The sequence below is a fragment of the Sinocyclocheilus rhinocerous genome, unplaced genomic scaffold (genome assembly GCF_001515625.1).
Source record: "Sinocyclocheilus rhinocerous isolate Xijiao unplaced genomic scaffold, SAMN03320098_v1.1 scaffold173, whole genome shotgun sequence".
Classification (NCBI taxonomy): Eukaryota; Metazoa; Chordata; class Actinopteri; order Cypriniformes; family Cyprinidae; genus Sinocyclocheilus; species Sinocyclocheilus rhinocerous.
In genome coordinates this window covers 858,302-876,609 of record NW_015645056.1, presented here as the reverse complement: position 1 = coordinate 876,609, position 18,308 = coordinate 858,302, and the positions used below count along the sequence as shown (strand labels likewise).

The 18,308-nt window shown below is 36.7% G+C and overlaps 2 protein-coding genes across 2 annotated transcripts in view; one reads left to right on the top strand and one right to left on the bottom strand.

Annotated features, from left to right (window-relative positions):
* LOC107705138 (NACHT, LRR and PYD domains-containing protein 3-like) overlaps positions 1-4,650 on the bottom strand; it is an 8,890-nt gene extending 4,240 nt beyond the window's left edge. Inside the window, exon 1 of the mRNA XM_016508294.1 lies at positions 4,448-4,650. The gene's annotated coding sequence lies outside the window, so the exon portion shown is untranslated. The remainder of the gene's footprint in view (positions 1-4,447) is intronic.
* Positions 4,651-9,166: 4,516 nt separating this feature from the next.
* LOC107705116 (histamine H3 receptor-like) overlaps positions 9,167-18,308 on the top strand; it is a 13,379-nt gene continuing 4,237 nt past the window's right edge. Inside the window, exons 1-2 of the mRNA XM_016508258.1 lie at positions 9,167-9,404; positions 12,742-12,908. Coding sequence (XP_016363744.1) covers positions 9,167-9,404; positions 12,742-12,908 — 405 coding nt within the window. The remainder of the gene's footprint in view (positions 9,405-12,741; positions 12,909-18,308) is intronic.

Below are 18,308 nucleotides of genomic sequence, written 5' to 3'. Positions count from 1 at the left end.
CATTGCAGCTGTGCATTCGGTTTTAAAGGGACAGCAGCCTAATTTGCTATTGTCCGAGTCATTGATGTTAATCAAGCAATGAAAGAAAGAAAGAAAATCACGCACTGCTCGACTGAAAAACTTTAGTAGCCCTAAATATTAATCTAAATTTATTTACAGAAATAAATATGTCTGCTTGAAAGAATGAAGAATATGGTAAACAAGTTGCTATAAAGAATGCATAATTAGCCTATATAACCATTGGCATTTCATTAAAAAGAAGACCATGTTCTTGTTCTTTATGAGAAGTGGTTTTATTTAATTTTAACATAAAGGCATGTTGTGTGTCACCGCAGTTATCATGATAAAACCTTAATATCAAACCTATATAATGAGTTTGGAAATTTAAGAGAAATGCTTAATAAACGCATTACACCTTAACTAAACCCATTAGATTTTAGCCGACTAAATTTACTGTAGATTTAGTCGACTAAAACTAGACTAAAACTAAAAACAATTCAGATGACTAAAATATGGTGGGAGGGGGGTCTGGTTGTTATCTGCTGTTATGTCCCCACTATTGTCAAAATCAAACCTACACCCTTTAATCTAAGTGTTCTGTGGGAATATGATAGGGTTTGGTAAGAAACAAACTAAAATGTAACATATTATTTAACGAATATCCTGACTTGGCCTTTGGTTTCTGTGCACGAATGCGCGTTTGCTGTTCATGGGGAAATAGGGTGACCAGATCGCAAAATAGAATACAAAGCCGGCACACGTCTATGGCTTAATCCAAATGTATGGAGTCATGTAGGCCTAGCCCTCATTTAGCACAAATCCAAGTGTTTCCATATTTGCAGTATTTAGTTGTCTACCGGTTTTGTAAAAAAAAAAGCTTTGTACTTAACTCATGTCCAAATATCCACATAAATGAGCAACCTTAACATGTGATTATTATTTATTTATTTATTTGGATACCACCGCCTGTGACACCACAGAGGTGCGGTTGACACGCTCACCAGCATCTTTTTTTGCTGCACTAAACTTAGCAATAAACACACTGAAAATAAAGCAATATAAACATGTGTTTCAGCACAATCTCAAAGTAGGCTTTTGTTAAGCAAATCAAGGAGTGAATTACTCAACCACGGTTTTAAAACGATTTAAATTGAACACACAATGGCAGGCGTACAAACGCTTGGCACATAGACAGGCTATTATCTGCCCAACCCAGGCTCATTCGAAATACGTGCCTCTAAATACATTTCTGCAGCACCATTATTACGTATCTTACTGCACGTTTCGCAGCAGTTTCATAGTGAGTGGCGCTAAAACGCGGGTTTAATACGTGACCCTGGCACGTTTTTGTTACGTTGATATAGGCACGTATTGCTGTGTTTGTATTACGTTTCTTCAGGTACGTATTGCGGTGGTTTATAATTTAAATATCTGATGACGACAACGTTCAAAAGTATCCGTTTTCAAATCTCGCAACATGTTAAAATTGTTTTGAATTCATAACATAGTATTCCTCAAGTAATTATGCGAAAATGAGGCTTTGTTAATCGAAACTGTGGACTTGCAAATCATACTTTGTGTGACAAGGAATAAAAGTTGTCGGGAGTTTTACTGCCCCTAGTGTTCATTTCAACTGGAAACTGCAGCGATTCGTGTGTGTATATAGATAAGTTTTTTGAGTTTCACAGAGTAGTTTTCTTGTCAAAATCCCTTATTCATTGTTTTTTTTGTTTTTTTAGTAAAGAAATCCAACAATACATCCAAGCTATTTCATCTTCATCTTAATTTCAAAGCTCTCAAGACAATAAACCTGTGCTACCCCTTTATTTTATTTCTAAAGTTAAAGTTTTCATTTTCTGCATTCTGTTTGTAATTGATGCTTTAGGCTACTTTCATTATCACTTTATTTAAATATGTATTTTTACATTTGTGCTATACTTATATTTTTTATACCTTGGCAATAAAAAAAGAAAAGAGGAAAAAAGAGAAGTGCATAATTCAAGCTCATTTGAGATGTGCCTTGCCTCGAATGTAGATGAGAGTAGGTGGCTGCAGAGGAGTGAAAAAAATGCAGTCAAGACAAACAGTTCTCCATTCTCGTAGTGGATTAGTCAATGGGATTTTTCATGATTCACGCTCATGTGCTTTGTTGCTATAATAAATTGGATGTAATATAAGTTATATTGCTTTTGTGTCATATGATAATAAATATGATGAACAAAACACCCGAAGTACTTGTTATTCAATGTGAAAACAATCACATTTCTAACCGGTATTAATCTTGCGGTGATCACCGGTGATTGGTTCTGCACAGATTTTGCTCACACAAGCCTAAAGCCATCCAACTTCTCTCTTTAACATCTATTTAACACATTTGAGATCTGAGAGGTCTCAGAGACTTCATATATAAATATGTTTCATTATTTAATATTGCGATATAATTATGGTTAATATTAAGAAGTAATATAAACGTAAAAGTTTCACTCATGAATATTAATATTAAAGGTAATGTGACTGGAGAATAAAGAGCATCATCATAAAATATGTAATTGTGATGTCAGTGCACCCACAGCAAATAAATAAATATAGTGACCCCCCCCCTGAAAAACATCACAATAATAAATATTCATTTAAAGATTTAACAGTGCATGACACATTAAAGCCACTGGCTCATGCTACTACGTTTGATGGCACATCTATATCAGAATAACATGACAACCAGGGTGCGAACTACGGGGGAGCTAGCGGGAGCTCAGCTCCCCTTATTAAGACATGGGCTCCCCTGAAAACGGGATTTGTGAAATTTTGGGGGGGTCTCAAAAAATATTGACAATGTGTTATTTTGACGTGCAATTTCAGTTTTGTGTAATGTGATCATCGTGGATTATTATGTGTAAAATTGCAAAAATATCATTCATTCATGCATGACGGCGATTTAAACCTAATTCACTTCAATAAAGATAACTATACATGCTATTCTTGTCATGAGCATCAAGGTGTGGGGGCGCTGCGGTGCAAATTCCAGAAAAAATATAAACGCTGGACTCTGTTGTCGATTCTTTTGTTAAGGTAAGGCATGTTATTCGCAATTATGTGTTGTGGCTGGGGTGTTATAGGTCTGCGTGACTCTCGATGTCTTAGGCCTAATTGAACGGAGGAATTATGGTATTCTTCTGTAGCCTGACGACGAGTAACTTTAACCGTTGTTCATGTGAACTCAAAGACAGCCTGATGCTTTGTTTATTGATTATTTGCGGGTGGCTGTTTGTCGTTTCACCTATCAATTCGTGTCGATAAAGTATAATAGGGTAAATCCTGTATAGTGATTTATCCTATATAGTGCTTGCATAAAGCAAGTAGTGCATGCACTTATAGCTGTTATGTATCTTTGTAAGTCATTGTAAGCCCTCTTTTGAGGCATGCGCAAGCGCACGAACACAACTAAGGGGAAAGGGGCAATCCTTTATAATGAATCAATTATTTTAATAATGTCAATTAAATAATAATAATTTTCAAAAATGCAGTCAGTTTGTGGCACATCTGTTTTTGAGTCCAAAAAACCCAAATGGCAAAGCTCAACTGAACTGTCAATACACATGTAAATAGCAAAATTGTGTTGAGTTATGCATTTTGGAGAAACTAGGATGTTTGTGCAAAACAAATTAACACACTATTTTGTATTGGTTACAGTGTTAAAGTAGGCTACATATTACTGCAAGTCATGCTGTATTAACACAGCGGGACACGAGACCGATATAAAACCTTGCAGTTTGGAGAAACCTAATGGTTGTTGTATAAATTAGCTCCAATACAGAAGGCCTAAAGCATATGTTTAAAAAGCAATATACAGTACAATCAATTAAATATCAGGTAACACTTTATTTCGATAGTCCACTTTAGACATTCTATTAACAGTAAGTAACTTTGCAACTACATGTCAACTAGCAGTTAGTAGAGTATTAGTATACTGTCTGCTTAATATCTTCTAACAATTTCTTTGTCAACTTCTACTAACCCTAAACCTACCCTAACAGTCTACCCTGAGAGTTAGTAGACATGTAGTTGACATGTAGTTACAAAGTTACTTATAGTTAATAGAATGTCTAAAGTGGACTATCGAAATAAAGTGTAACCAAATATCATCGTGCTATTAAGTGCGTATGTGTAGTATCTACATTATGTGTCAGTCACTATTGGAGATGTCACATTCCGCAGTTTTCAGTGGTACAAGCCACAGTCCTCTGGAATATGCCACTGAAAACCGGATGTGCCACTATAAACATAGCAGAATGTGCCAGCTAACATTCCATGCCAATTAATATTAATACGCTACTGGTCAAGCGGGTGATTTCTACATTGTCTTCAGACATCATTAACATATTTACAGTTTTATCATCTTAAACAATCTACACGAGAACATGCATCGTACCTTCATAAAAGTACTCACCAAGCAAAACTCTCCAGCGACGGAAAGTTCTACATTCACTTTCGGTTTCGCGGTGGGTCTATTACAGAATCATTTAACAGCTAATCCAAGTAAATTCACTTAAACTGTTGAGATCAAATGCTGTTTCCAAAATGAGAATTAACTTTCAGGGTGAGATAGAAACCACACCCTGTATCTGACGTGATCACGGAGCGGGTTAGGCCGGTGTTAAAATCTTTTCAGTTCCTAAAACATTTGGTTCCACTGAGTGGCGCCTCATGAATATTAATTCGATTTCTTAAATTGTGGGCGTGTCCTTGAGACAACGCGCAAACGAACTGAACTAAAATATGACAACTTGTTTAATGGATTATTTCGAAAAGGAAATACAATTTCAATGTTAAGCATAAATCACAACAGTTCACGTGTTAGAAATAATGCATGTGTAATATCCTCCTGAGAACAATGAAAGAAAGAAAAAAAAGAAAGAAAGAAAAGAAAAGAAAAGAAATATTTTATTCCTATTTAATGCTATGTCCTCTGTAGAGGACACCAGGACTTAGGAATAAAAAACACATGCATAGACAAAAATAATGTAATGTAATGTTTTTTTTATTATTATTTATTTATTTATTTTATTCACCAATCAATTTTTAGGTTTCAGGCTTTTTTTAAACAAACTTTGATGATTCTTTGATGATTACAAAGATAATTCTCAACTACGCTATGAAACATGGAATGATTTGATATACTATTTTACTTTATTCAGTATGCATGTAAAACTATGTGAAAGGAAGGTGAAAATCACAATACCTGCCTTTACTTTCTGAAGAAGACACCACCAGCACAAGGAGATCACGTGGAGTGGATCATATGCAGACTGAAGGATCTCAGAATTATTTCACACGTTGTGTCAATCAACATTGCACCAAAAATGGATAGAATTCTGAGAATTGGTGCAGCTCTGGGTAACCTGCAACTTCAAGTAGATGAAGATACAGATTGAGAGAATGGAGTTGTCAACAAAGCAGCCAGTTTTGCAGAGAATACTGAATTAGACAGTGCATATATATTACTTGTAAGAAAAGTGATACAAGAAATGTACAGTGAAATGCTAAATTATAACAAAGTTTAATAAAGACAGATACACATTTCAACAACATTACACAATGAAATAGCTTTTTAACTCTTGAAATACATACAAGCAACCACTCAATGTGATGCATACTGATGCATGCTCATACCAGCCTGAAGGTGGTGCTCAAAGGCTACATGGCACATAGGTATGAACATTATTTATACCTGCATTAAGGAGGAAGTGATACTGTATAGAGAACAGAAATTAATGTCAGGTCTGGATCTATCTTTTTTTTCTTTCTTTTTTTTTTGCAACACTGATCACGAGTTGCTGGGATGGGTCCAGATATGTGTATACAAAATGCATGACTTGTTGATAAAACACAGGCAAAGTATGCAATTCCTAACCATATATATTTATATAGAATATATATTAAATGCACTATACAGTATGAAAATAGCTCAGTGAGTGTTTGATGTGTTTTAGCATTGCACTGGGATAGCTATTGTGCATAAAAATAGTAAACAAAGACTTTTTTAAGGTTATACACAAGGTTATACATGCCATATGAACAGACAATATGTGACGTATGACGATGGGAGTGCTCATGTGGCTGACTGATGCAAGTTTGTTTGTGCTCACCTGGTCAAGCATTAACTTAAGAAATTATGTTTTAAATGTTTTGTGTTATTCTGAGAGCACATTCTTTATAGACTAGATTCAGAAAACTGTAAGGATACAGTATCTCATATTCTGTAAAGAGATCACATGATACATGAGCATGTGTCAACCAATCAGAATCAAGAATTCAACAATGCCGTTGTATTCAATCAATAATTGACTATAGACCCTTGAATTATTGAAAATGTACGCACACTCTCAGCGTTACCACCTTGTGTGCACATTAATTTTCAATAATACAACATCTTCAATTATTTGTTACATATACACATATGCGCACACAAATATCACCTGCAACTCAATATAACGAAGATAGAACTTCTCTTCTTCCCAGTCACAATGGTGGTTCACCATTAAGCGTATCAACAATAATCCCAACCACTTCAGACAGAAATCTTGGGTAATCTTTGATGACCATCTGACCTTCAAAACCACATTGCATAGCTCGGTCATGAGAGTTTGCATTGCACAACATCAGTAAGAGCACTTCCTAACTGAGCAGGCTGCACAGCTCCTCATTCCTTGTCATTTCTAGATTGGACTGTTGCAGTGCTCTTATGGCTGGACTTCCAGCGTGTGCAAGCAAACCTTACCAAATGATGCAGAATGCAGCAGAATGGTCAGACTGTTCAATCAGACCAAAAGAGCCCATGTTACACCTCACCTTATCTCTATGCAATGGCTATCAGCTGCTGCTTGCATCAGGTTCAAGACACTGATGTTTGTGTAGAGAACAACGACATTGCTCCATTCCCTCTTATGAGTCTACATCCTACCAGATGAGTGAGCGGTGCCTCGTGGTATCATCACAGAGGCAAAAAAAATCACTTTCCAGAACCTTCTCATTCACTGTTCAGCAGGCTGCACAGCTCCTCATTCCTTGTCATTTCTAGATTGGACTGTTGCAGTGCTCTTATGGCTGGACTTCCAGCGTGTGCAATCAAACCTTACCAAATGATGCAGAATGCAGCAGAATGGTCAGACTGTTCAATCAGACCAAAAGAGCCCATGTTACACCTCACCTTATCTCTATGCAATCGCTATCAGCTGCTGCTTGCATCAGGTTCAAGACACTGATGTTTGTGTAGAGAACAACGACATTGCTCCATTCCCTCTTGTGAGTCTACATCCTACCAGATGAGTGAGCGGTGCCTCGTGGTATCATCACAGAGAGGCAAAAAAATCACTTTCCAGAACCTTCTCATTCACTGTTCCTTGCTGGTGGACCGATCTTCCAAACCCAATCCGGACAGCCAAATCCCTGACAATATGCAAGAAACAGCTGAAAACTCATCTCTTCTGTAAGCACCTGAATGTATTTTGTTGACTCTTGTTAGAATATGTGTTCCTAAACATACTGTGTTGAAAAGAGTATGCCAAATGTCCCCGGATGGTCTAATATTTCCCATAGACTTCTGAAGTATGGATCTGTGCACAGCATGAATGCTAATATTGTCCACAGCCCATTGCAGTTTATAGGAGGACTCAATAGTAGAACTGATATGTTTGGCCATTAACTAGCTGCAAAAACATGAGCAGATCGACATGATATCAACATGATAGGAAGAACTGTTGAGTAGCATAAATTAAATGAAATTAAATCTTGAGTGTGTATATGATGATGTTAACTGTGACAACATATTGACTGTGTTGTACAAAAAGGACAAATCATGGAAGCCCATTTAGCAGAAGCTTCTGTAACTTTAACAGTCCAATTGTTAGTTGTTTTAAGAACAACTTATTAGTCTTATTACTGTATACTCAAGCATGGCAAGACTTCATCAGCAAAGGAGAATAGTGGGCAAAAACTGAAAGTGAATGATAGTGACCATAAAACACTAAAAAGGATGTGTCCAAACAGAGAATTACTTCAGGAGAAGTGAGAAAAAAACCTAAATATTCACCTTGAAGAACTTCACCAAGCCAACATCAATGAAAGAGCTGCAATGGCTTAAGTTATAATCACAGACACCATGCTAAAATGTGAAAAAGATGGTGTATTGATCATAAAACTTGGACAGTTGGAGCACCAAAAGGAATTATTTTGCAGAGAAGAGTGAGAAGCAGATTTCCTTCTTCAACATTTAAAACTAAGATCGTACTTAGCAGGCTTCCGTAACAAGACTAAGTGTTCAGTAAGTGCTAATATCTGTGATTTTTGTGACTAGCAGTCTGATTACAGTAATACAGTCTAATTACAATCCTGAACTTGAAGTTCAGCCCAAAGGATAATGATTTTACACTTGGTGTGAATAGACACTTTGTCTGTGTTTTGCTTAATTGCAACATGCTTGTTGTGAAAGGTCCTTACAGACTATGTAATTGGAAACTTTTTTTTTTTTTTGTATAATATGCAATTAGAAACACTTTATGGAATTTGAGATTAAAGTTACAAGCTTAATTATTTTTGATTATTCAAACGTAACGTGATTATTCGGTAATAGTTTGAAAGCAATTTCAATTGTTGTGTTCAAGAAACATGTCCAAAACATAAGCAACTAGATTTCCTGAATGAAAGTGCATTGTTTTCAAGGCAAAAAAATATATTTTTCTTTGTCTTTCTTTCTTTCTTTCTTTCTTTTCAAATGATCCAGGAATAAAGAAGAACAAGAGGAAGATGACATTAATAGCTGTGCAAAGGCCATCATCACTGAGAGTTGAATTCTGAATGCTTAATATTTTATCACTGTAAGCCATCACATTTTAAATAATTGATATAGTCTATTGTTTCTTTGTTTTCTTAAATGGGATTACTTGATTTAGATCACATATTACCACGGTTTTAAATGATGTCAGTAAATCAGAACACTAAAATGAATGGAAGAGTCGATAGTGGCTCTGAATCGCTCTTGACGCGCGTCGTGGGAGCGGCGAGGGGCGTCAACAGCGCGCGCTCGACACATTTACCAGGCAGACACATTCATCTGAACCTTCGTGAGACAGATGAAGACCAGCTCGAAGTGAAGACCCCGAAGCTCTCGATGGGTAGCCATCCCAACATGAGCCGTGAGCACACGGTCAGTAACTGGACCGCCGTGAGGAGAGACGCGGGGTTCGAGGGTCCGGCGCTCGCGCTGCTCTCGGTCATGATGGTCATTCTGATTGCTGTGATTGTGTGTGGAAACGCGTTGGTCATCGTCGCCTTCAAGATGGACAAGAGTTTGCGCAAACAGAGCAATTATTTCCTGCTAAACCTGGCCATCTCAGACTTTCTCGTTGGTAAGTAAAGTTTACAGAAAAGTTTAATAGCCTTAAAAATATATTCAGCGTAGTCGGTTATACCAACAATATCAAATTGTCTAGTGATTGTCGTATTCTAGTGTGAATAAAAATTTGGTGCAAAGTCATGTAAGTCGAACAATGTGCAGGACTGGTCTGTCTGAAATATTCGGAACATTAAATAAAACTGAATGCAATTCGTTAATATAATCTTTTTTAATCAAGAGTTCGTGAGTAGTAAGATTATTATCTTAATATATTCAAATCGCTACCTTTAGAATTTTAGTAAAAATCTAGCTATTAAAATCTCACATGCATACTCTTGATGTAGAATGATTTGATCGTAACGTGTTCACTTTGAAACACAAGTTATTTAATAATGTGTAATAATTTAATAATTCTCCAGAGCTTTGAGCAATAATACCTAATAATTATATATGAAGAGTTTATTTGCTAAAACACATAACTCAGATAAAACAGATAACTAAAGTTTTTTTTTTTTTTTTTCAAAAATCATATTTTTATAATGTTATCATGTTTTTATTGTGTTAGCTGTTTTTTTAAAGTTATTGTTTAACCTAGTCAAAATAACCCAGCTGCAGTTTGATTGAGATTAATTGGAATGCACAATGAAAAAACGTGATTTTTGAGAATTGTTAAAAATGAAGTTATTATTATATATATATACTCCAATCCAAGAATCATAATAAAGAAACAGAGAAATTCCGAGGGGAAAAAGAGTCTGCAGTTGTCTGCTTTAACATCGAACGAGCTGTGATGTAAGAAGTGAATTAATGTGAGATGAGTCCAGCTCTGCTTCCCCTATTCATTACATCAGTGTGCATTTACTGTATTTGGCTAAAAATGAATATATTACATGTTTGATAATTACATCAGCAGGTTGCATGGGAAACTATGTTCTCTGTCAGTGGATGTGTCTACTTCTAAGTGTTTTTGCATTTTTCTCCCCATGTATTGTCAGAATTTTGCCTTGTCATATCTGCATATTAATCACTCTAGTGTATTATGCGTCCACCGATGTCTGCTCTTGTGATGACAAAATCTATAAGCAGCTGAGAATTACTATAGATGCTGTTGAGGAAAGCAAATAGTGTAAAGCTAAAAAGTAATTGCATGAAATCCCTTTTAGGCAAATCAGTCTGGTACAGCTATCTGCTTGAACAAACAACATTTCTGTTTAACAATGTTACATTTAAATAATAACATTGCAAATCAGGAATAAAACCGGGCCGAAGATGGTGGGGTTCTGTGACGTCATGAAATGGGGAATGCTTATTTAACATGTATGCAAAATATACAGTTAGTGTTTAAATCTACATACTTGATTTGATAACTTTATTCCTACACCTGCTGTCAGTCCCAGGATTTTTAACATATCTTGTTATTTTTATGCTTTTAATGCAAGGGATTCTAGGTTCTAATCTGCCCTAATACAAATTTTGATAAGCCAGAATGTATATCAGAAATGGGGGAAAATGTTTCTCTGCATGTTGTTTTTTGAATTCACTGAAATGGATAGTGATTACATAAACAGCTGTTGTGAAAGTGAGGGTCAAATCTAAACATAGTACCATAAGAGTAGATATTGCTACCTTAAGGGTACACATTACTATTCTAAGATACGTATATACACCCTTTAGGGGTAAAGAAGGTACAAAGGTGTCCCTTTAAAGGTAGTGCCACAAGCTGTTGTACCCCTAAAGGTACAATTTTTGCACATTTTATTTCTGAGCATGCATGAAAGTCCATCAGAGGGTGCATGATTCATGAGTCAAATCAAGTATGAGTCTTGGATATACATTTTTGGACTTCTTTAATTCTCCCATTTTTCACTGCAAACCTTGACTAGTTGTCTGTGATTGGATATGCGCACTTTGGATGGACCTTTTTTATTGCACTCTAATGAACTCTATTATACTGTACTCTACTATATTGCTATTATAAATCTCCACATACGGATCTTAACGAGTCATTACACCAGAGATCGTCTCTACCCTGCTGAAGACTATATTGCCTCACATTAATTTTTTATGCAACTCTAGTGAAAAATAACATTTACAGTTTTCTCATTCATAAGTGACTTTTATTACATCGATTACACTTTGGTTTGGGGACCAATTCTCACTATTTACTAACTATTAACTGTGACTTTTGCCTCAGTAAACTCCTCATTTGCTGCTTATTAATAGTTAGTAAGGTAATTTTTGGGGGTAGAGTTAAGGGACCTAGAATATGTTCATGCAGAATAAGGCATTGATATGTGCTTTAATGACTAATAAACAGCAAATATGCCTAGTTAATAGTGAGAATTGGTCATGTCATACATTCATGTGCATTAAATATTTAAGTGTTCTTAGTAGTAAGATTGTAAGAATAGTTACACTTTTTAAAAGTTTGCATTTTTTTTCTGTTAATACATTGCAATGCTATCTCACGACAAATTCATACGCATTTTACAAAGTGGCTAATTTGCACAAATTCGTATGATCTCACTCGTACGATTTGTCTACACCCCAGTGACGGGTAGGTTTAGGGGCGGGGTTAGGTGTAGGTCATCCGTACAAATTCATACGAATTGTGCAACTCGTAAAATACGTACGATTTAGCAAAAATCATATGAATTTGTAGGAGTAAGGTCGTACGAATAAGCCACCTCGTAAAATATGCATGAATTGCCGCGAGATCGGGCACACACTATAATGTTTCGAATTATTAAGCATTTTGGCAAACTCTGTTATTATGGTGCACTGTTGTTTTGTACTAAATTTTACCCCAGGTATTAGTGAAGTGCCTACATTTCATAACCGTAGATTTTTTTTTTTCTTCTGGAAAAATTATTTTTCCTAGAGTTTTTACATGACTTCGGCCTCAGATTCAATACCACGCACAAGTCTAACAAACACTTTCAGTCTTGACCCATTTTCAAGTAATAACTAAGGAAACTTTAATTTAGCCATTTCAATAGGAATCCATGCAATCTGGAATTTCGTTTGAGAGCAAAAAAAAAAAAAATCCCCACACAGATTTTGGGTTCAGTTTAATCACGCAGATTCATCACATTGACCAACATAAAGCTGCTTGGTTTGAAAGTGATTTTTGTGTGAGCCGAGCTTCATGCATCATCTCTATGCTACTAGATAATGGACCTCTTGACTGTGTTGTTTTGTTAATACGGCTGGATGTTTACTCTTGAAATTGCAATCATTGTGTAACCACAGCAACACGACTGATAGAGTCATCACAACAGACAAATGGACAAAATGCTGTAACAACAGATATGAATTGCATATTGCTTTTTGATTGGTGTTTCCCACAGGTGCCTTCTGCATACCCGTGTATATGCCCTACATCTTGACAGGGAAATGGATGCTGGGTAAAGGACTTTGCAAGCTGTGGCTGGTCGTAGACTATCTTCTCTGCACTGCGTCTGTCTTCAACATCGTACTCATCAGCTATGACCGCTATCTCTCCGTTACAAAAGCGGTGAGGCCTAATTTTATGCCCAATATTTTCATTATGAAGGAAACTATAGTGATGTATTCATTGCGATTCAGCATTCTTAGCTCATGACAACTGGCAGAAAGTATTGTCCAGGCTGGCAATAAACAACAGCAACAAGCTCTATTAATGAAACTCATTAATAAAAATACATGCACAGTCACCGTGACTCAATTTGTTTTGTTCGCTTTAATCAGTCTGACTCACATGAAAGCAGAACCTGGATGCAGACTATTATAGAATAGCACGTATTATTTAGAAATGGTCAAGAATATGAAACTCTTGCTTGTGTAATAACCACCAAAAATGATAAAATGCTTATCAAGAGTCTGAGAATTATTGCAAACTTGATCATTATTGAATATAATTTACACAGAGAGACAAACTACATGTAATTACTCTGCAAGGAAACCCAAAGCGTAACTAACTACTTAAACTGGATTCAGTCAGATTTACTCTTTTTCAAACAGGTGAGTAGCAAACTCTATTATTCTACAGTGCCCTCTACTAATATTGGTGGCTGTGAAAATAAATCTATAATAAATCTTTCATTAAAAAATTCTAAATATTCTAACCTTTCGTTGAAGTAAAACAATTAAAAGTGGAGGGAATCTCACATTATGAAATAAATGTTTTTCTCCAATGCATGTTGGCCACAATTATTGGCACCCCCAGAAATTCTTATGAGTAAAATATCTATATTCCCATTCATATTTACATTTTTTAGCACACAGGGTGACTAGGAGCATGAAATTGTCCAGCCATAACTTCCTGTTCCACAAGATTATAAATATGAGGAACACAAATGCCAAATTCCCTTAATCATCCATCACAAGCTGTAAAACCAAAGAATATAGTTCTGATGTGCAGAACAAGATTTTACAAAATAGAACGTGGCTGTAAGAAAAGAGCTAAAGCATTGAAAATCCCAAAATCAATAATCCACCATCAATAATTAAGAAATTCCAATCAACTAAAGATATTATAAATCTGCCTGGAAGAGGACGTGTGTCTATATCGTCCTAATGCACGGTGAGAGGAAGAAAAATCCTCCTCGCTCATCCAAAAACAAACTCCAGCATATTCAGTTGTCAAACAGGACTGGATTCTATGGTCAGATGGAGAGAGAGGGGAAAAAAAAGAAAAGCTTTTTGGCAGCAAACCCATCAGAAGGGTTTGGTGCAAACAGGGATAAAAAGTACCCAATGCAGCTGGATCTTTAATATTGTGGGCCTATTTTTCTGCTGGAGGTCCTGGACATCTTGTTCTCATACACAGCATCAAATACCAACAGTACCCTCTGTTAGAAATCTTATAATAGGCCATGGTTGGATCTTCCATCAGGACAATGATCCAAAAACAAACATCAAAATCAACACAAAAACCTGTCACTGAGCACAAAATGAAGCTTCTGCCACGGCTGTGACCTCTGACCTGACCCCGATAGAAAATGAGTGGAGTGAACTGAAGAGAAGAAGCTGTGAATCTGAAGGATCTGGAGAGATTCTGTATGAAGGGATGGTCTCTGATCTCTTATCAAGTGTACTCCAAACACATCAGGCATCATAGGAGAAAACTCAGAGCTGTTATCTTGCGAAAAGGACGTTGCAATAATTGGTTGCCAATAATTGTGGCCAACGTGAACTAGAGAAAAACATTTACTTTTATAATGAAACCTCCTCCCCCTTTTTACTTCAATAATAGGATAGAAATGTGTGACTTTTTTTTAATGAATGATCAAAAGGATAAACTATGCAGATTTATTTTCACAGCCACCTTTGCTCATATTTACCAAGAGTGCCAATATAAGTGGAGGGCACTGTATGTTGCTACATACTAGGTAATAGGCAGAATTAGTAGATTAACTAGATACGTTTGATACTGGTTTATTGATGGGACAGATCCTCACATACAGTATCCTAAATGTTTTAGTATCATAAACATTTTATTTGTTTGTGAGTGTGTTTGTGAACATCTGACATTTATCAAATGGCACATACGTGGGCATGCAGTGTAATTGCACATTATTTTGGCAATTCAGGTGTCTGGATAACATATCTTTTGACACGTTTCTGGTAATATTATCCTTTGTTTAAAGACTTGTATTGTCACTAATGCCAGCAGGGCACCTGTCCTACTTGCATTAACCTTTCTAATGGAAATGCAGGTCTATTGGTTTTTGTGAGGATATTCTTGCCTTCAAATCACTGTCACTCGGGTCCCAGCGGTAATGCTGGGATAAGACTCATGACAGGAGCTTGTGGCAGGACAATGGAGCCCCACTGGCAGCTCATGATTAGTCAAAGCTGATGCTGATTGTGCCTCCTCATCGCTGGCATCGTGCTAAATCCTATGCATCATGCATGCATTGGTGTATAGTTTTTGTTCTGTGTTGGGGTTGGCAAAGCTCTTTTTTTCTTTGGCTTCTGTTACACTGCAGAACATCTGTGACGGAGTAAAAAAATTTCCCCTCAATGATAATTCTCCACCTGGTTCAGGTGGCTAATTCATTGGCTATAGACTGGTGAAGGTGATAGACCTGTTAATCATGGATAATGCACTTGAAAAAAATAATAATAATAAAGAAGAAGGAGATTTTCTTCATGAACTAGGACCTGTTCTGTCTTACCCTTCAAACTGCATCTCCCTTGTGTGAATTCAGCAAGGAATAATGGGTCAGTGCCATCCTGGGTATGTGTATGACACTCTTGAAATGCTTGCGATCATGGTCTAATGATAAAGGGTATCATCTCTCAAGAGTTTCAAAAGTGTCGTACCCAGGAGAAAGGCCTCTCCACTTCCTCAGTGGGCTGACTGCATGGTAGACTTACCACTGACCTTCTACGGCATTCAGAGTAACTTCTGTGGCGTGTTGTAGTGAATCAGCTTGCAGCAACACTGAACCAAGTCTAAAATAGGGTTAAAATGGAATTCTTCAAATCTGGCCCTTGGGTTCCACTGTCTTGTAGAATTTAGCTCCAAACCTGATCAAACCTGCCTATCTGCAGTTTTCTAGTAATCCTTAAGACCCTGATTAGCTTGTTCAGGGGTAATGATTAGGGTTGGGACCTTGAGGTCCAGATTTAAAGAACCCTGATTTAAAAATCTGATTTAAATCTGTTCATCATGCAGTTGTGTCTCTTTAGACGGCTTTGATTAAACCACTCAGTTTATGTGGATTCATTTATAAAAGTTATCCATATGAATTGAGTGGTTTAATGAACTTTTTGAAGCATGAACATTTTGATTGCGTAGATTTTCGTTGGATGGTAACACTATTTTAAAGACCAGTTCACAGTATTAAAGAGGTGGTTGACTGCTTTTTTTCTAGGCTTGATTGTGTTTATGGGGTGCAGTCTAACATGTGTTAATGCTTCGTTAAAAAAAAAAACATTATTTTTCACATAATTTAACTTTATTCTACACCGCTCTGTCCCTTCTCCTATGAACGCTCTGATGATTTCCTGGTTTTATGAAGCCCCTCCCTCAGAAATACACGATGGGCTCAGATTGGTCAGCTGGCCTCAGTGTGCTGCCTAGTGCAGTCCAGAAACGTCACGCCCCTCACCTCAGAATGCGCTCTGGTTTTATTGTAAACAATGGCGTCATCAATATTGCTTATCAATTTGAGCCCGATTGAGACACTGAGGATATTAGTGAAGACGATCGCGCAGAACCAGCACGGCTCTTATAACAGGACGTTTCATGTTTAACGCTTCTCGTAGCTATGCAAAAAATATCTGTCTGTCTATACACATAAAGTGTATAGTTGGAACAGTTCATTGATGGAGCTGATGATGTGAATGAGAGAGAGAGAGAGATGCAGTGCAGAGTGTGTGCAGAGCAGGGAGGAACAGGATTAATAACCGCTGCTTTAGAACATTGATTTTGAAACTTGTGAATCCATTAGAATCGTTAAAAGACAGAATCGTGATTCATACATGAATAGATTTTTTCGTGCACCCCTAGTTTTGACAGAATGGCAACAACTCTTCCTCTTCTCTAAAGCAGCGCAACATGGCCACGCCCCCATTCTTGCATGTTCCCAGGGGCGGGGTTTATGTAAATTTCAGGGTTTGTGATCTCACCACTCTGGGAAGTAGCTTGTTGTAGTCCCTACCAGCCGTATTTGTAGGCATTAATCCACCCCATACCTAAACTTAACAACTAGCTTACTAACTAATAAGCAGCAGATTAGAAGTTTATTGAGGTACAAGTCGTAGTTAATAGTTAGTTAAGAGTGAGAATTGGTCCCCAAACTAAAGCATGACCCATTAATTAATATGAATATGGTGCTGCAAAATTTGATCCATAATTTATAATTGGAATGTGAAAAGTGGTCTCTATATGATAAAAAAAATAATTAACATGTTAATATAACATGCACTGATTAATTGTGCACAATAAATACAAGAACTTATATTAAGAAAGCAGGTATGATATTTTGATCCATTATGGACAGCAAACTGAATACATTTACCTTTATCCCAATATGCTTTCATTTATCTCACTAAAGGACATTGGAGATCACAACAACACACCTACTCTCTAAAGGAGAAACTAAAGGAATTTTTAATTAGCTTTTTAAATTATTTATTTTGTGATGTTTTGATCTTTGCTCACATCACAAAAGAAAAACCACTGTACTTAAAGGACCACAACCAAAATAGTGCTTTAGCCCATAAGTGCTGTGACAAATGACTTATATGGTTTACATTTGTATTTTTCAAGGACTCAGATAACATGTATTTATTAGTAGTATTATTTTATTAATTTTTTTACAACGACCCAAAGTTGGGTTAAAACAACCCAGCATTTTTTAGAGTGCAGTCTTTGCAAGCAAAGCTGGATCATATTTGTCCCTTTTTAACCCAGCGCTGGGTTATATTTAACCCAGCATTTTTTAGAGTGTATGCAGCGATGCTGCCGGGTACTCTGTGCCAGAGCTCATCTCAGATAGTCAAAAAGAAAATGCGTGCTGTACTCAGATGAGTCCACATTTCAACTTGTTTCTGGGAAAAATGGATGGCGAGTTATCAGTCCCAAAGACTAAAGGGACCATCCAGACTTTCATCAGTGACAGAGGCAAAAGCAAATGTCTGTCATGGTATATGAGTGCATGGGTGACTGACATATGTGCGAAGGTACTATTGACATGGAGGCATATATTGGGATTGTACAGAGATATATACTGCCATCAAGATGATGTCTTTCATGGGAAGTCCATGGTTATTAGATCAAGACAATGCCAGCTCTCATTCTGCTTGTGCTACAACAGCGTGGTTTCATAGACAGAGTGAATGTGCTAGACTGGCCAGCAGATCTGTCTCCTATTGAAAATGTATTGCTCATCATGAAAAGGAGAATCAGACAACAACGATCACA